The following is a 17,531-nucleotide window of genomic DNA, read 5'->3' as shown; positions in this document are numbered from 1 at the left end:
ATTCTTCCTGTGCTACAGGAGTCCTGATTTGGTTCTCACTAAAGCTAAAATTATTTATCACTATTTCACTGTTGATACAGTGGTGATCAAGTCATTCTTGACCCATCTTAAACATGGAAGATTCTGGTTTATTTTTCCACTTAAAATGTCTCCTTGAGTGGGCAGTTTGTTATCTGCTTTCTTTTGTGTCAATTTATATTGGCAGCGTTAGCTCTTTACCTTTTCCATGTTCTCAGGAATATCTATCTGTAGACCAAGGATTGGCAGGCTGTGGCCTGCAGCCCATAGGACTACAGACTTTGGCAGCATTCCACGGCTGAGGCTTCAGCTGCAGTCATTTTCTGTGTGCCACCATGGGGAGAGAAGCACTGGCTGCAGGTGCTCTCTCCATGCTGCTTTGGACACAAATGTGGGTGGCAGCCAGGTTCTAGTGCCCACTTTCCCACGTCTGACCCAGGGTAGGTCATTCTGGTGCAAAGCCAGAAAAGGTTGCTTACCCCTGCTGTAGACAGTAGAGGGTATAATATCCCACTGTATTTAAATTAACAGAGTTATGTTTAATGGTCATAACCCTGTACGCCTGTTACATTTGGCTAGAAGGGGTTAAAGGAGAAGATTCAGGCTAGAGGTGGATGCATTGGAATGCTTTGAGAATCGATTCCAGCTAATGGAGAAATGCTTTAAGAGTGAGCTGGTTTCATTCCCACAATGAACAATGCAGAGTGGAAACAATGTTTAATAAACCTTTCAGAAACAAATCCCTTTGCTTTCCCTTCATTGCTATCTGCGAAATAAATGTTTGTCCATCTTGTGGTGGACAATATTGCTTTCTTAAGGTATTTGCCTTATTTGACATGGAATAAGAAAAGTTTTATGTGCGCATGGACAAGAAAAGATTGTAAATCTGGTGTGTCTGTGTTTTCCCCCAAGTTTAATACTTTTATATATTTTCAATTAAACATAAAGAGTTGCCCAAAGACTCCACTTATAGCTTGATTTGGCTGTCCCTAATGTGTATTAAATGAAGGCAATTTTGGCTGTCTTTATCTTGTTTTACATGGATGTGGGTCACAGACTAAAGGCTCCATTGAATTTGGGCCAAGTGGGTATATTGCTTAGAAAGACTTATGTGTATGTGTGTCACCTTCAGCTTAATAATTAGGGCAGTCACAAGCCAGATTGTAAAACTTGGGGAGCTGATGCTGTCATATCATGAGTATAGTATGTAAAAAGTTGGTATGCAACCTCCTGTGGTTTTTTTTTCTTAGAGGTAGTTCTGATAAACAGATTTCGTGTGTAAGGAATACATTTGTTATTTTATATAATAAATTAAGATGAGATTAAACCAATTCAAATTAAGATGTTTGTTTTATTAATGAACACAGTCAGAGTAATCCATGTTTGATTGGAGTTTTGAGAATTGGGATGATTGTAAACTACAGGACATATTTATTGTGAACCCCAAAGAGTCTTTCTGAAACCTGAAGAAGATTTGTGAAAACAGCTGGTAATAAAAATCACACACGCTTCATAAAACACTACTTGATAGATATCACTTGCACCATTAAGAACTAAACGACAAAGGATGTAATTTCAGTTCTGGCATGCAATATTAATCGAAAGGCTTTAAAACATCTTGCTGATGGGAACTATGACAACATGACATTGAAGAATTATGAACTGAAGACATCTATCTTAGTCAGATTTTCAAAGTAAATGCCATAAAATATAGTTATTTTACCAGTCTGTACAGGCATGTGTTTTGGATGGTATATAACTTTCTGGTATGTATCTTTTAAAAATGCCATTGATTAAAAAAAAAAAATCTGCATTTTAGTGATTTTTAAAAATTAATGCATAGGTAGTAGTAAAAAGATATTAGACAAGACAGCTTTCTTTATAGAATATTAACTTTTTAGCATTTATATTTGTCCTTAAATGATCTCATGGAAGAGTTGTTATACAAAGCTATTTATGGCAAAAAAACTCTTTTTGAATAAATGGATGAACCAGATAATGTATAAATGAAAGAGGGAAAACAAATTAAAATGATGCTTTAGAATTGTATCATAAATCTTTTTGTGTAACAAAATTAGTTTAACTGAAAGAAAATAGATACAAATATTTTCCCTCAATTTTTAGTTTGCTTTCTTTGTTCATTAGATGGTACCTTGTATATGATCAATTTCTACTGTTCCAGTAGATTGTGAAACTGAAATAAGGCTTCCCACCATGGACAGCCTCCTCATATCAGATGATTATAGCATATTCCCAACAGGCACACAGCAGAGCTTCCTATATGTAGAGACACAGGTTCACACTTTGGAGAGGCTCCTTTGGAAAAGGAAGAATGACCCATTCTTCCACTACGGAAAAAGCTAAAGGGCCCCAGGGGTGTCTGTAGTGGAATGGGCTGTTCTTCCTTTTACATAAGAATAAGACTTTTTTAATTAATATTTTTAAATATGTTTTAGTAGATTTTAAAAATAATTTTTAGGTTTAAGAAAAAACATGGAATAAGAACAACGTTTTGTGTGTTCATTTTTTTTTTACTCAAGCCACATAAATAAAGCAATAAAATGTTCTAGTGCATAATCTGCAGTTAAATTCACTAGTAACCACTTGCTCTTGGGCAGCTTGACAGCTTGTCAGTATATAGACAGTGTGCTGATGAGAAGGCAAATACTGGCACAGTTTGATCAAGATCCTTGTATGACTTTTTCCATTTTTATATTATAATAATATAGATGCACACAAGATAAAGATACAGAACTTGATCAAAATGTACTTGCCTGTTTTCTTCTCAGCATGCTGCTGGCAGCATTGCCAAGTTCCCTGAGAGAGAGCACAGCAGCCAGTGGGTTAATTCCAGAGTCTGCAGGTCCACTAGTGATTAAGCTAATAAGTTGTTTCATCTCCACCAAAGGGTCAGATGCATTTAACAGGAAAGCTAAAATATGATTTTGACCCATTTTGGAACTTGAAGATAACAACAAGGCGTAACGCAAGGGAGGGTGGTGAACAGTAAGTACTTCCTGCGCCACAGTCCTGTTCCTGCTTTTTCGTATCACACAAGCCAATGACACAGATCCCTGTGTCTTTCAGGAGAGTGTACTTACAATAGAAGTTATGATGAAGATAACTTGAGAGTTGTTCTTATAGCTGCAGCAGCTAGTCCTAGAAAAGATGGAGATGACCACCAAGTAGGTGTTGAGGATAAGCCTGGAGCAACTTCTCTGGCACGCTAGACAATACAGTCTCGTGCAAGTATGATGTGATCAGCCTGTTCCTGCCTGGGACAGGCTGCTGTTACAGTGTAGTATAAGCCCTTAGAAATTAACAAAAGTAATCATATAGATTTCTTAATCACAAAGTTAACATTGCTGTCATTGCTAGTAGCAGCTGAAGAAAAATGAATAAATACTAAAGGAAATCCACCTGAACCCCAACCTAATAGGATACAGAGTTCAATTAATAGATAGGTGTTATTGATGTAAAAGAGCATTTGAATAGACATTTTCTGTAAAGTGCATTCAAAAACCAAATTCATGATTTTATTTCTTCTAGCTTTAATTAATTAAATGCATTAAGCACTCAGAAAAGGTGATCCCAGGTCAACAGCTTTGTAGCATGAATTGGTTTATTTAGCTACAGAACACCTCATGCACAGACAGTAGTAATGCTAACAGCCTCCCTCAACTCTGACATGGGGTGGAGAGAAGGGGGGGGGGGGGGGCTGCTGCCTGTTGGTCTCTGTGGGTACAAACAGACATTGTGGGTACATGCAGATGTTCACTGCATCAGATCTACAATCACACAGTTTACTTTAAGCCATGTGTTTATTGATTGAGAGTGGTGTGTGGAAACAGTCACTGGTGCTGTGCATCATACCAGCAGCCCAGTGTAAGTAACTTGGGGTTGGCAGTTCCGTGGGGGAGGAGGGAGAGGTTGGTGTGCCATTGGTGGGGGTGCCCATTCTGTGAGTGGAGGGGCTAAAAACAGCCCAGTCAGAGTGGCAGGAGTAGGAAGAGTGCAGCCCTGGGGCTGGGACAAGCAGCTGGGCTTTCTCAGTGCTAAGGCTGTACTCTAAATATGTGCAGACATTCACTATTTCAGGCTGGCCATTTCCAATCTATGTTAGTTCACCTCCTGAGGTGAGCTAATTTAGATCTGGTTGTCCCATTTTTTGCTCAGTTGAACCTCCTCTGTCTGCACAGATTGGTATTTAGATCAACCTCTAATTCTAGGGTTGATCTCAGTGTAACGTCTGCACGTACACTGTGTTTGGTGTGAGATCAACTGTGCCAGAATCTATCCACTTCATTGGCATCCACAATCATCATAGTGACCATTGTCTCGCAGGTCAGGCACCTGCTGCTCCTGGGGCTTTAGGAACTCAATCCTGTGGTTCAGTAGCCATGGTTGCCACACCCTGACCCGGGGTGTGCCAGTGTATGGTACATGCACCACAGGAATCCCCTGTAGGTAGATTTCTGAGGCAAGCAGGATTGGGCCCCTGAGGCTGCAGGAGCACCGGGCTGGGAGGGCTGGAGAAGGTGGGCAGTCATAGGCTTCTTTCCCCTTCCCACAATAAGCAAACAGACACCAGCTACAAAAAGGAAGCACAACTATGACTTGGAATCATCATGCTCACAAATTTGTGCATTTGTGGCATGACAGAAGGCTAAGGTATCTGTTTGCTGAAGTTTTGTGCCATCATAAAAAATTTTATTGTGGAACAAAGGCAATGTCTGTTTGCAGCCTGTGAGCAGTAAACTCTAAAGGCCTGCTTTTTAAGCCTTTCTGCTGTTCCCTTCTGTTGGTAGCGATTTTGGTGGTGTAGCCATTTGCCAAGTAGGGAATGTTTTGAATCTATTGATCTACTTTATCTCGACAATCAAACAAGTTGTCATGGAAATTGCTTTTGATCGCTAGCAACCTGGGACGGGAATCAGACCCTAATAATTTACTTCTGATGGGTACTGAAGGTATTCATCTGATGATGTCACCATACCAGAATTCCCCAAGAGATCTTTTTTGGGGAAAATGTTGGATAGCCAAATTAGCTTGGACAGTTAATTATTTTCATAGATATTTCTTCTTTGAAATATAAAGCATTCTAAAATTCTTCATATCCACTGTGCAGGTTTATGGTTTTGTGTTTGTCATGGAAGCTCCGCTTTTCTTTAACAGTAATTAACACTGTCAAAAAAGCCTAATGCTTATCAAATGCAAATCATAGTCTTTCCCTCAAGTGAGTTGCTGGTTGATGGGTCTTAGTGATCCAGTAGTTATGGAAAGGATATCATATAAGATGTCTGAAAAATTACTTTCTCTTCTGGATATTTGCTCTGTCTTTTTCATCCTCCTTGAACTAAACCCCCAAACTGCAAAGTGTTAAGTAGTTATCATACATGTTATATATTAAACTACTTTAATCTTTCTGTCTCTGCCTATCTTCTTTTTCACTTTCCCATATGCATATTTTTGTATTCTATCATATCCCATTTAAATTCAGTAACAATTAAATGATAAAATTAATTAAATGTAAATTAGTTTTTGAAAAAGGAAAAAGAAAATGGTTTTGTGGAAGTCTACAGAATACATATAATTTACCTCCATGATTGAAATGGCTGCTTTGCTTCACTGCTGCTCCCGCAGGTAAACAACCTGTTAAATATGTTTTGAAAAATGAGTAAAACTATATTTAGACAGCTTTCTGCCCCATTTCATATGAATTTATAAAGTTCCTTACATATGTTGACGTGCAGATTTATCTGATGATGATTTATGCAGCAAATAAAGCACAAGGGTCAAATTTTCTCAGTTATACCTGAGCAACCCTAGTACAGCCGTTTTTGTTAGGCCAATCTGCATTTACTATTGATGCATAAATCACCTCCATAAGATAAGGACTTAAATTGGGTTATTGTGGTGTAACTACTGACACTATAAAGAAAAAAGATTGCACACGTTTAAGTAAAAGTGATTTCAAATGGATTGTGTTAAACCACTTCAACCCCCTGTTAGGCTTATTTTGGTGTAATCCAAGCATTTCAGCATAACTCAATTGAATAGGATTAATTAGTTTAAACTGATTTTTAAAACAAACTGTTGCAACATGTCGGTAAGGCCCAAGTTCATAATGGGGCTCTGTATCTGCTGCCTTTCAACCCAGTTGTGCTTGCAATCTTCAAGCCACATTGCCCCTTTTCCTTCTCACTGATTTACCCTCAAAATGGAACTGTCAGTCATTGAGCATGTTTACGTGCAGCCATATCAAAATTCTTCCCACAGCCACTGATTTTTCACTAACCAGGCGAAGAAGGCTCACCCACATTAGGATGTACCTTTCTCAAGACAATGATTGTCATACTGTAAGCTGGCTTGGAAGGGAGGAGCTGCAAACTATCTACTATGCCATTTGTGCTGGAGCAGCAGTGTTTTCTCCCTCCCTGCAGAAGTAATTTCCAGGGTTACAGAGCTCAACAAATCTGTATCCACATCATGGTGTAGTAATCACAGAGATTCTGTCAGTCTGCTTCAAGACCTTAATTAGGAAAAGGTGAGGGAGGCTAGTGTTGTACGTCCGATGCCCAGAAATCTTTGACACTGATTTCCTATGTGACCTTGAGCAAGGCAGTTAACTGTGAGCCTCAGTTTCTGTATGTGGAAAATGGCAACAGTAATATATCACATGTGATGTCAGGAGACTTTTTTTATTGTAAAACGTCTTAATGTAGCACCTTTTTTGTAGCGCTAAAAGTGAAAACTAATTTTGGCCATCCCTGAAAATAAGGATTAAAATGGAAACTGACTTGACCTTAACAATAGCACATCACAAATATCACTGTTATAAAGTATACATTTTCCTCACAAATCAGGAAAATAAAAATTGAATTATTTATTAGAGAATTTGTGACAGTATCTATATTTATATATTTATATATTTAAAGACAGAAAGTGATATCTGGAGAATCTGGCTATAGGAATTGTCTTGTCCTTAACATTCTAGGCCTTTGTTATATCATGCCTTTTTGATTATACTGATTAACAGGGTATATTATCTAATTTATACATTACAAAATATATGTAATCTTACAAAATTCTTTATGGAATTGATGAAAGTAAAACATCTAGCATGGTGTACTTTGTGGTGCTGCAGCATATCTGTCTATCTTTAGAATGGTGAAGTAACTTTTACGAAGTCTTTCGTGGCTCAGGCCCATGAGGTTGGTTAGGAAGTATTGGGCAGCCCCATGCTAGAGTCTGGTACCTTCCTGCAGGCTTTGCATCTTTTGCACAATAAGCCCCTCTCTGGAGTAGTAAAATCATACAATTTCTATTACAGAGGAGCTCTTTGTACTGGAGAAGGGAACTGGATCTGTTAAAAATATAATACCAGAGAGAGAGAAATGAAAGCAAAGATTAGAAGACTGCTTTTCAAGTGGGATTTTAAATGGGATGGTGAATTAATGAAGAAGAGAATAGCAGATTCATGTTTCAGATGATAGATGCTGCAGAGAAGAAGGGTCTCTCATCATGGCAAGGTAGTGCCTGAGAACAGTGCTAGACTGGTAGAGCAATCAAAAAGAGGAGTTGTGCAGGGAATATAGACAAGGTTCATGAGACAGCACACCAGTTTAATTTATTCAATAAAAGAAAAGGACTTATTTCATGTACTTGTACTATGGCTTCCTGTTGTGTAAGGAATCATTTTATATACATTTATAGGGATCCTAGTTAATTCTAGGATCTAGTAACACCTATCACCTGGACAAGGGAGAAGAGATTGATGTCATATATCTTGACTTCAAAAAAGCCTTCGATCTGGTGTCCCATGATCGACTCTTGGAGAAACTGGTCAATTGTCGCCTTGGGTCCTCCACGATCCACTGGCTGGAAAATTGGCTCCGGGGTCGGACCCAGAGGGTAGTAATTGATGGAAGTCACTCATCGTGGTGTCCTGTGACCAGTGGGGTCCCCCAAGGTTCTGTCCTTGGACCCATACTGTTCAACATCTTCATTAATGATGTGGACACTGGAGTCTGAAGCGGACTGGCCAAGTTCGCCGATGACACCAAACTTAGGGGCAAAGCATCCACACCAGAAGACAGGCGGGTGATCCAGGCTGACCTGGACAGGCTCAGCAAGTGGGCGGACGAGAATCTGATGGTGTTCAACGCCAATAAATGCAAGGTTCTCCACCTTGGGAAGAAAAACCCACAGCATCCTTGTAGGCTCGGCAGTGCTACGCTGGCTAGCACTATGGAAGAAAGAGACTTGGGGGTCATCGTTGACCACAAGATGAACATGAGCCTGCAATGTGATGCGGCGGCTAGTAAAGCGACCAAAACGCTGGCTTGCATCCATAGATGCTTCTCAAGCAAATCCTGGGACGTCATTCTCCCCCTGTACTCGGCCTTACTGAGGCCGCAGCTGGAGTACTGTGTCCAGTTTTGGGCTCCACAATTCAAAAAGGATGTGGAGAAGCTTGAGAGAGTCCAGAGAAGAGCCACACGCATGATCAGAGGTCAGGGAAGCAGACCCTACGATGACAGGCTGAGAGCCCTGGGGCTCTTTAGCCTGAAAAAGCGCAGGCTCAGGGGTGATCTGATGGCCACCTACAAGTTTATCAGGGGTGACCACCAGTATCTGGGGGAACGTTTGTTCACCAGAGCCCCCCAAGGGATGACGAGGTCAAATGGTCACAAACTACTTCAAGATCGTTTCAGGCTGGACATAAGGAAGAATTTCTTTACTGTCCGAGCCCCCAAGGTCTGGAATAGCCTGCCACCGGAGGTGGTTCAAGCGCCTTCATTGAACACCTTCAAGATGAAACTGGATGCTTATCTTGCTGGGATCCTATGACCCCAGCTGACTTCCTGCCCTTTGGGCAGGGGGCTGGACTCGATGATCTTCCGAGGTCCCTTCCAGCCCTAATGTCTATGAAATCTATGAAATTCTCTGCCAGCTGATAATTAGCTTCTAAATTAGATAAAATTTTAGGTTGACTTGAAAAGAGATCTTTGCCACTGTAAGCCTGTTACATTATCCTGTAGTTTACTTGTTGAAATATGCCTTAAAGCCATCCATAGTGATCCTAATAATATGCAGTGACACCCGCTGGTGTTGGTAAAGACAAAGCTGATTAATTGTATGCCACCTCAATGATAAGTTTTCTCGTGAATTTAGTAGAGACAAATCCTCAGTGTAAACTTTAAGAACAGTTTAACTCTTAAATTCTCTAAAAGGCATATTTCAGAATTACTGTAATTTAGACACTGAGCATAATGCAAGCAGCAAAGAAATAGACTTCTTCATTGAAAATGGGGACGTGATCCACTGAAGAGAAAAGATGCAGAAGTATAAGGCTGTATTTTCTTGTGTCAGGATAACACTACCATGCCTAATGTTCAGATGGGTGAGAAATTATTTGTTGTTAAATCATTATTATATAGATTATTGGAGACTACTGGAAACATACAGTAATAATTGAGTTGTATTCTCACTAGAGAAATTTTCCATTTTTATTCCCCTGCATTATGGGTTTTGTAATATGTTTTCAAGCCATTACAGACTTATATTCCTTTCTAGCACATTGGGAATTGTATCTGAAGACCATACTACTCCATTTAAGAATCACTGCTGGTATTCACAGTACCAAGGAAATATAGCCTCTCTGCCTACTACTCTAATACATACATTTATATTAATAATATAGCTGAAGAAATTAGTTGAAACAGATTGCACTTTGAACTACATGTAATAAAAAATTGGAAATTCATAAGTATTGAAGCCAAGCGCATTCAGCAGCTAGCTAGCTTACATATGACACATATTGTGTAAATGTGTCAGGAAAATCTTTATTCCCAGCTCTTTAGGAATAAAACATCTCTGTTTTTGACCTCTGACTTTTATTTATAGAAGATATGGAACAGTTTTTAAAATGCTAGCATATATAGTGGTTTTGAGAGAGATTCTGTTGTTTTGGTTTTTGTTGTTGTTTGGTTCTTGTTGGTGTGTGAGATGTTTTTTTTTTGGTTGGGGGGCGGAGTTGAGGAAGGTGTTTTTAGCTTTAGAGGTATTATACACTCTTGGTATTTTTATTTAGGAACCACATATTTCCTGTACTGTTCTGATGGCACAAATCTCTGATCACCTGTGACTTGCTCCAAAATGTAGTTTTACCGCATAGTGTGAAATTAGAAAATCTGTTCTGCGTGTGTTCTAATGGATGTAACGGTCATTAAGTATATGAGTCTTCTGACGTTGTAATCAGATGTGATTCAGTCTGCTAAATATCCATGAAGCAACATCTGCTTCACAGAGTGACCTTCTGCTAAAGAATACTTAGCATCTATTAGCAGATCATAGTGCAAATCTGCCTTATTTGAAATGCACTAAACTAGAGTAGTCTACTGCTGTTTAGCAAGTAGCTTGTAATAATTTATTGCAGTTAAATAAAGCTTAAAAAAACTCCATTAAATAATTATAGGGATTATATGCATTTCGAAAACCTTTGTGTTCTACTGAAATTACCCATTTAATTTCAGGGTTGGTTTGTTAAAAAAAGCTGAAATCTAAAGGCACATTAGGGGATCTGTCAGATGCTGTTTTCTGTAGGTGTTAATAAAACCAGATTAAAAAAAAAACTGAAACAAATTAAAACCAAAAGCAATTTTACCATCTGTTGTATATTAATTAGAACTTTGTGTATCAAGGGTAAACTCACTCTTAGAGAATGTCACTAAATGACTGCTAATAGAATAATATGCAAATAATATTAGACAATGGGATTATATGGAGTTTCTTGTTTTGCTTTGATTGGTGCAAAAGGGAGGATGATATATAACAAACTTCAATTTTCTTTCTTCTCAGAGCAACCTCCAAATAACCAAGGCCAGTCGACCCTGCAACCTTTGCCACCTTCTCACAAGCAACATTCAGCCCAGCATCACCCCTCTATCACCTCCCTTAACAGAAACTCCCTGACCAATAGGAGGAACCAGAGTCCGGCCCCGCCGGCTGCTTTGCCCGCCGAGCTGCAAACCACACCTGAGTCGGTCCAGCTGCAGGACAGCTGGGTCCTTGGCAGTAATGCGCCACTGGAAAGCAGGTAACTGTTAAGGGACCTATAAGAAAATAACAGTTCTAAAGAAAATATGTAATTACCTGAGAAATAACCACCAAGTTGTTGTGTTTCCACATATTTAATCAAAAAAAATTAATGACTTCTGAAAGTGAAAAGCAATTTAGCTGTTTGTGTTAGTGCTCTTTTTCTAAAGCCTATGTTTTGAATCCATTTTCATCAAGACCTTAGTCCCTAGTGATGTCTATCCCATAGCAGTTGGGCTTAGGAAGTGTCTTCATTTTGAGGATTAGCAGTTCCCCTTGAGTAAAATTCTTAATAGTTTTGATCGTTCTGAACACCTTGTACATCTTGTCAGCTATGTATGAGGCAGACAATGCTGTTGTGCAGATCAGCCATTATGGGAGTCTCATAATGCTTTGTCAATAATCTGAGTCTTTTGGGGTAAGAGTCTAAGAGAAGGTAGTACTTTCAGGTTTAAAGGTTTTGTGGTACAAGCAAACTTATTACACTTGTGTGTGCCTACATTTTCTTTTCTCATTGATCTTTGGCATTCAGACAGAAGGGAGCAAACAAAATGTAGTGCTCTCTACAGTAAACGATTTATCTTTAAAGATTCTTTGGTAGGACTTACGAGCACAGAGCTGAATTTACCTTTGGTAATTAATTAACACTCTCTCCAAACAATCAGTCTACACTAATTCACTCTTGTCATTTAGAATTTTTTTATTCAAGAAAAAAGTAATTTTCCAGGTGAGTCATCAAACTGAATATGCATACTGATAGTGTGGTTGACAATAATTGTTTTGTAAAATAGCTCTGAAATGTGTCAAGTTTATTCTTTGAAGCCTATTTAATTGCATGTTTATAGTTAGGGTGACCATATTATGCCTTTCTGCCTCCCTGCTAGACAGCACCCCACATCCCTTCAATTCTGGGGCATATATTTCAGTCTTCACCAACTGGCTATGACCAGCCTACAAAGTCTGGGACTGTCCCAGCCAAACTGGGATGTATGGTCACCCTGTTTAAAAGCAGAGTGAACAGTAGTCAAAAACTGATTTTGACCAATCCAAAACATGTCCTAAAAGTAAACACTATAGTAATTTTGTCCTTGCTGGGGTTTCAGGTGCTTGTTTAAATTTCCTGCTAACTCTTTGGGAATAAAACAGGACTAGCTACTTCATTTCTGACTTTTGTTAAACACTGCTGCATGTTTCTTATGAAGTTAGGTTCCTCCAGGATAGGATTACAGTGGGTTTCATCACATTCAGAGTACGTATTAAGCATATTAAGAAAAGATCTCCATGTAGAATAAGCAACTATGTATTAGCAAAGAGCTCACTACTAAGATATTCAGCCTTTTAAGGACACACTGTGAATCTGTGCTACACTGGTGTGATTCTTAATGCTTACTTAGATTCTCAGAGGTTGGCCGAGGGGAAAAAGCAGACATCCATTTTTCATTGTGCATGCAAAAAGAAGAACGTTCATCTTCAAATTAGGATGCCATTCCCAAACTAGAATGGAATATTCTTGCCAAGCAGAGTCATCACATCTTTTAAATATTGCTGATCAAAAGCTAACTGTGTTTGAACATCCAGTTCCTGAACCCTTAAACATGATCTGAAATGTGAAAAATTCACATAAAAACCAACACAGCCCTACTATAGTTTCTCTAATAGACTCACTTGGTTGGAACTCTTGAGGTGAAGAACCCATCTTATTTGTCATTGATTTTTCCTTTTTTAGTTAAGGTCCCCTATGGAGTGTGAATTTCTAGTTCAATTTCAACTATATTAACAACTTTGTACTAGGTTTCTTTCTCTGTCTGTTTCTCCTTCTACTGATTTGTTTCATCTCTGGCAAATATTTTAGCTAATGCCTATGCTTCATTTTTATGGCTAGCTTCAATGCCCTCTCATTTTTCCACATTTATCATTTAAAGAGGCAAAATCGGAGAATCATTGTGTGTAGATAACCTTCTCTTTAGCTCTTTCGACTCATGTTGGTGATAGCTGACAAAAAATGACGTACAACCTGCTTGATGAGTAGTTCAGTAGTGTGTGGGCTATTTTGGGGCCTGTGCACATGAACATGAGAGGGGGCTGTGTTAGAAAGTGAAAGGTTTTATTGCAGCAGTTGTCATTCCGAAAATGGTTTTCTAGTTATATATTTTATTAAGAAGGATTCGTTTTCATGTTTAACAAAATAGTTTGCAGTTTTGTTACTGCTCTGTAATGTTGTTTTTAGTGTAAGACACTTACTGCTGTTACAGGCTACATAGATAAACTGTGAGGCAACTGGTCAGCAATATGTGGCAAAGATTTCCAAACTTTATAGATAAAGGAATCTCTTCCCTTAAAGTGTTATGAGGGCCTAATATAACTCTCATTAAATGCATCCTTCTTTCTGTCTCACACCTTCTTTAAGGGACAGTGAGGCTACTGTGGAGAAGCAACACGGGTATCTTTATGGGGAGTAAATAAAAACTCTTCTCTCTCCTTTTTTCTTTTAACCTCTGATTTCTTAAAGCCTGTGTGATTACTTCCTGTATTTGATATGCTGTTTGACTCTTCTTCTTATGTTGTCATGTGACTTAAGATCAGGTATAGGAACAGTACACTTGGTGGGGAAATCAACGTGACCAACCAATCTCATAATAACATTAGAAGGGGTAAAGTGGGAAGGCTGTACTTACTCCTTGATGAATTCCTTCTTGGGCATCAGTATCTCATTTGTTATGTTTCCATAGTTTTTACCTTGTAGTTTAGTAAATGCTTTGCTAATTATTAATGTATGAAAATGCATGAAAATGCTTATTAAAGTAAGGGGTACAGTTTGTAGCCATATTGGTCTACAGGCAAAAGGAATCGGAAGTCGTGGCAGAGGTAATATCTTTTATTACATCAACTAGATATTTGCAAAAAAAATTTTTTTTTTTGATTTACAATCTTTGCATTCTCCTATGCCTCAGGAAGGGTGATTGTGCCCAAAAGCTTTCAAAAAAAAAAGTTTTTGCAAATATTTGCCATGAGTTCTGATTCCTCATTAAAATAATGTTTTTCTTAATGTTTGTTTCATTTAAATATCTGAAAGTACAAAACTGCTTTAAAGTAAATCCAATTGATTATGTATCTCAACAAAGTGTACAAAGAAGGATAAGTTTGAAGTCTTATATCTCTTAAGAAAACAGAATGAGTTCTTGTCTCAGTATATTTTTCAAGCTTTGTTTGGGGACTTTTAAGCCCTAAATTCTTTAGTTAAATTTGTGAGCATGAGGAAATCCCCACCTCCAGTCTAGGATTTCAGCTCTGAGAACAAACATAATTTTATTCAAAATCTATGTTAAGGTATTTCTAAATCAAAGAAGAGTAGTTTTGCCTCCTGTTTAGCTGAATTTACTATGTGAGATGTGTAATTGGATAGTGAAGATGGAAACGTATATTGCTTGATGGACCGTGAACTACATTATCAGCGTTCATTCAGGTCAAGGAACTAAATACAATGTTTATAGCTTTATGCTAATGTTGCATTGGGTTTTTTTTCCCTCAGCCTCCAACTATAATTAAAACAATAAGTAGGAACATTATACTGTATTATCACATCACTAATCTGGCTAATTTTTCTCTGGAAAAGGAAACAGTAATTGTTGAAGAAATAATTAATAACTGCCAAAAAGCTCAACAACTTGAAAACAATGAAAGCACTAAAATATCTAAAAGGGGAAAGTGATAAAAAAGGATTGTATAGATGTATTGTTTTAAAAGCAGTCAGGAAACTAGACCACAACTTCATTTAAGAATGTGAAGGTTGTAGGAACTGTTCAGCCATGATGAAGCATTTGTACTATGAGACAATAATGTGATTTTTATCAGGGTGATATCCAGTGAAACCAGTACCTTTTAATATTGATTAAGATATTGAGAAAAGAGTCGTTAATCGTTTCAGAGGGAATTTTAAATCAATTTGTATAAAGGCTAATTGCCTCCAAAAAGTACCATGTTCTGAAGTGCAAAAGCCTTAAGTCTCTAAAAATTTATATGCTCTATCATTTGAGTCAGATTCATTATCGCCTCTAACAGACAGCTTTTTAGTTCAGTTTGGACTGGCCCAAATTCAATGAACTGTGTTCATGCTTTGCCTCAGAGAAAGGATGGTTCAGTTTATAGGTTACAAGCAGGTTTATAGGTTACTTGGGCAACTTGAGTTCATGTTCCACTGCATATTTCTTATGTGAGTTTGGGAAAATCCCTCAGTTTCCCTGTGTCACAGTTCCCCATGTGTAAGACTGGGGAAATAGTCCTTCACCTACTACACGGGACTTAAAGTAGCTATTTACATAATCTTAAAAGTGGACCAGAATTTTTAGTAATTAAAAAAAAATCACATTTTCTCTGTCATATAGCTCTGACGAGCACTCGCTCAGTCAGACACTCACTAAGCTGTTGCATTTGAGTCCCATTGTTTTGGGCCCATGTGCTCTTATGTTTCCCTTGGTGTGGTGGTCCGCTGCTCTTTCTCCAACATATCACAGACGTCTGGCACACTTGTCTGTTACTTGTAATGGAAATGCAACATCATGGCCCAACTGTCTTACATCCCTGGAACAAGTGCTGATCTCCAGACTCTAAACGTATCCTTCCCAGAGCTCAATCTCAGTTCTGTACAGGCATTCAGTTTCTACTGGGAAAATTGCTATTTTCATGGTGGAAACCAAAAGTGTGCAGACATTCCAGCTTTTTCTTCTGCAACAAAAATGATAGCTCTAGGAAAAAAATAAGTTGACAACAGCCATGTACAAATTCTTCCCAGGACAGTTTCTTCTGGGAGATTGACCATCTGTACACTTCCCTTTGGTTTAACTTCTAGGGACTAGGAGGAATGGAGCAGGGGAAAGGCTCCTGTGCCTTCCAGGGGAGAGGAAGTGGTTGCAGACTGAATGTAGACAGGAGGGGAGGAGCAGCCACCAACTGCTCCCTGCCTGCTTCTCATTCTGGAGTTCCTGGTATGAGAAGTGGGCAGGGGCTTTGTTACGCCACTGCCTCCACTTGGCTGCTGTGCACTAGGAACCAACAGAGCAGTGCTGCCCCCTGCCTGCTTCCCCTCCCTTCCCTGCAGACAAGCCAGGCTTAGGAAGCCTTTCCTAGATACCAGTCCTGCTAGAATTTAAATCACTGTTCAGATGAACTAGGAGTGGAGTGAGGGGAGGGAAAGCCAACAGAGCCTGGGAAAAGCCTCCCCAAACCCAGCTCCTGAACCTGCCAGCTTCTAAATCAGTGTCCTCACTGCTCAGCTAGGAGGCAGGGTATTCAAGGGGAAGCTGATCAGGCTTGTAACTGCACTCAGCTAGGGTAATGAAGCAAAGCCCCTGCCTGCTCCCAACACCAGAGTCCCAATTGTATGGAATGAGCGAGGGCTTTGCCCCACTGCTCCCTCTGCTTGGCTCCTGAGCACTGAGAGTTGAGGAAAAGAGGAAGTGCTACAAGCCCCCTCCTTGCTTCACACACAGGAGTCCCTGGTGGAAGAAGTGGGCAGAGGACTGTGTGAAGCTTCAGTCGCTGATTTGATTCGGCGGAGATTCAGCCCGATTCAGTGGCCAAATCTCCGAATCCAAATTGAATCAGAAAACACTATAATCTCTTAACCAAGATCACTCCAGTCTGGGGAAGGCCCGAGAAGGTGGTTATAGACTGAATGTCTATATGACTTCTCCTCTTGGAATCATTCCACAGTTAGACATGAACGTTTGTACGCATCCCTCATTGACACTCTGGGCTTGCAGTTCATAACTTGAGAAACTCATAGCAGTTGAGACAGATGTGTGGTTTTGCATATTTACCTTCCTCCTTCCCCTCTCCATCCCTCTTTCCAACCCCAATTTCAGACTTGGAAACTGGTTTGCCACCAGCAGTAGCCAACTTCTCATTCAAGTCAGAACATCCCTTGTTAGCATCCACAAGTCAAAATGGATTTTGCAGTCTGATAATAAGCAGATAGACAAAGAGAGTCCTCAATAGTTATTCATAAGCTAAACCTAAACAGATTTAGCAAAAAAATCCCACCCTTGAATTTGAAATGTTCACTCTAATGCCCTGTTTTTGTATCTTATCTCTGTGTGTAGAAAATTAGGAAATCAAGCAGTCCTTGCAAATGGTCATGACAACCGTATAGAGATGGATGTGTTTTCTCCAACATATCACGATAGCAGTTATGGGTATGTTACTCTAAGTGTTCATATGATGCTAGCTGCTGACACAGAAGAAAAAAATTACTTCAAAATCTGATTAAATGAGACCTTTTAAGACCTTTTGGTCAATCTTTAGCATCTGTGTTTTAAAATTACATTATTACATTTAAAAATATTTACTCTTGTAAAAATAAAAGTAGCTGTATGAATGCCAAATTTTGTGAGTTTATATTTACAGAACAAAAATAT

General features: G+C 39.0%; 1 protein-coding gene across 14 annotated transcripts in view; it reads left to right on the top strand.

The window, feature by feature from the left end:
- The window catches only part of TENM3 (teneurin transmembrane protein 3), a 604,744-nt gene that overhangs the window by 400,951 nt on the left and 186,262 nt on the right, over nucleotides 1-17,531 (top strand). For 9 of the 14 annotated variants that reach the window (XM_019481354.2, XM_014594830.3, XM_014594833.3 and 6 more), the window contains 2 exons: nucleotides 10,882-11,119; nucleotides 17,217-17,309. In XM_019481354.2, coding sequence (XP_019336899.2) covers nucleotides 10,882-11,119; nucleotides 17,217-17,309 — 331 coding nt within the window. The remainder of the gene's footprint in view (nucleotides 1-10,881; nucleotides 11,120-17,216; nucleotides 17,310-17,531) is intronic. The other 5 variants (XM_014594832.3, XM_014594835.3, XM_014594834.3 and 2 more) reach the window with 1 other exon arrangement.

The sequence above is a fragment of the Alligator mississippiensis genome, chromosome 2 (assembly GCF_030867095.1).
Source record: "Alligator mississippiensis isolate rAllMis1 chromosome 2, rAllMis1, whole genome shotgun sequence".
Lineage (NCBI taxonomy): Eukaryota > Metazoa > Chordata > Crocodylia > Alligatoridae > Alligator > Alligator mississippiensis.
This window is presented reverse-complemented; position numbering and strand designations above follow the sequence as displayed.